Here is a 1,540-nt window from a genome sequence, read left to right as displayed (position 1 = left end):
CCCGCCGGCCGGGGCTGCTCCCCATCCATCCACCCGCCGCTACAATGGGCGCAGCGCTCCCTCCCTCCCTCCATCCCTCCCTCCCTCCATCGCCATGGCCGCGGCCGGCGCCCGCATCATTCATAAAATCAGCCTCGGCGAACACCGACACCGCAAACCCCCAACGCCGGAGCCTGCAGCCACCAGCCTGAAACTTCCCCATCGCAGGAAAAGTTTCAAAAATACTTCTATCTTTTGGTTTGGGTTTTGTTTTTTTTCCCCCCAATGCCATAAAGCAGGCGGATGTTTTCTGACAAATATTTATCTCTTCCGAGCCCAAACGTATTTCAAAGGCAGATTTACAGGCACGGGGAATACAGCCGCACACACATATTCTCCTCTGGATTTCCTCCAAACCGGTCACATTAGAAATATTAAGAGATCCTTGAACTGTCCCCTTCCTCAAAAAAAAAAAAAAAAAAAGAAAAGAAAAAGAAAGAAAGAAAGAAAGAAAAAAAAAAGAAGTCCCAAGTGCTCATTAAAAGGGAGAAAAAAAAAGGCTTTAGGGTAGGTTTAAGCTGTATTTACACTGACTGACTCATCCAATTAAAATTCAGGAGCAGTTTCCTGCAGGATGAAGCTCCCACACACTAGTTTCCATGTGAAATATCTCCAAGTAATAGGATATTATCAGAGGTGGTACGTGCCGATACCTCTCCGGGCACTCAAAACCCGTCCTCCCCCACCAAGACACCACCGTCACCTGCACCGTTTTCTCCCGGGCTTTAATTAAAGCACGCTTTCCCGGCCGCTGGCTCGCAGCCCTTCTAAACCCAGCTCCTTCACAAAGAGGGAGCTTCAGGGCTTCCATGTACGCGAAGCGGCAATGCGCAGAAGGCGCAGGGGGAGGTCAGCACACGATCCAACCCGGGGGGGGACACACCGAGCCCCAGCCCGACCCCGGGGCGGCGGGGAGAGCCGGCGGGAGGGGGAACCGGCCGCTTGCTTACTCGTTGTTAGAAGTCGCCGTCTCTTCGCTCATTTTCTCCTCACCGCGATCCGACAGGCAGACGGAGCAGCACCGACGCAGGCAGGGCGCAGCCAGAACTCACCAGAAACTTCACCATTGTTACCCCCCCCCCCGGCCTGCCGCCCCCGGCCAGGGCACGGGCAGCGCTGGGAAGCGAGGGAGAGGGAAGGGGGGGAGAGGCGGGGGGAAGCGATCTTTATCCTGGAAACACGAAATCCTGTTGTCCGGCGCTGGAGCGTTATTTCCCCCCTGTCTTTAGAGATGATGATGGGAAAACAGCAGCAACAACCCCCGGATCTTCTACTCTGGGGCTGCTCCCGATTAGAGGGGAGCGGGGCGGCGGAGGCAGGGGAGGGCTCCCCGCCGCAAAAAGCTGCGCCGCGCCGTCCTCCCGCTGCAGCTCATCTCCCGCTGCAGCCGCCTTCGCTGCTGCTGCTGCTGCCTTCCTCCTCCTCCTCCTCCTGCTGCTGCTGCTGCTGCTGCTGCTCGGCCGCCTCCCTGCCCGCCCGCCTCCCGCGCCCAGCCGGGGCA

General features: G+C 57.7%; 1 protein-coding gene across 1 annotated transcript in view; it reads right to left on the bottom strand.

Annotated features, from left to right (window-relative positions):
* SPRED1 (sprouty-related, EVH1 domain containing 1) overlaps nt 1–1,534 on the bottom strand; it is a 61,368-nt gene extending 59,834 nt beyond the window's left edge. The window contains exon 1 of the mRNA XM_014941924.1: nt 990–1,534. Coding sequence (XP_014797410.1) covers nt 990–1,021 — 32 coding nt within the window. The 5' untranslated portion in view covers nt 1,022–1,534. The remainder of the gene's footprint in view (nt 1–989) is intronic.
* Between the last annotated feature and the right edge of the window lie 6 nt (nt 1,535–1,540).

Source organism: Calidris pugnax, unplaced genomic scaffold (genome assembly GCF_001431845.1).
Source record: "Calidris pugnax isolate Ruff unplaced genomic scaffold, ASM143184v1 scaffold56, whole genome shotgun sequence".
Taxonomy (NCBI): domain Eukaryota; kingdom Metazoa; phylum Chordata; class Aves; order Charadriiformes; family Scolopacidae; genus Calidris; species Calidris pugnax.
This window is presented reverse-complemented; position numbering and strand designations above follow the sequence as displayed.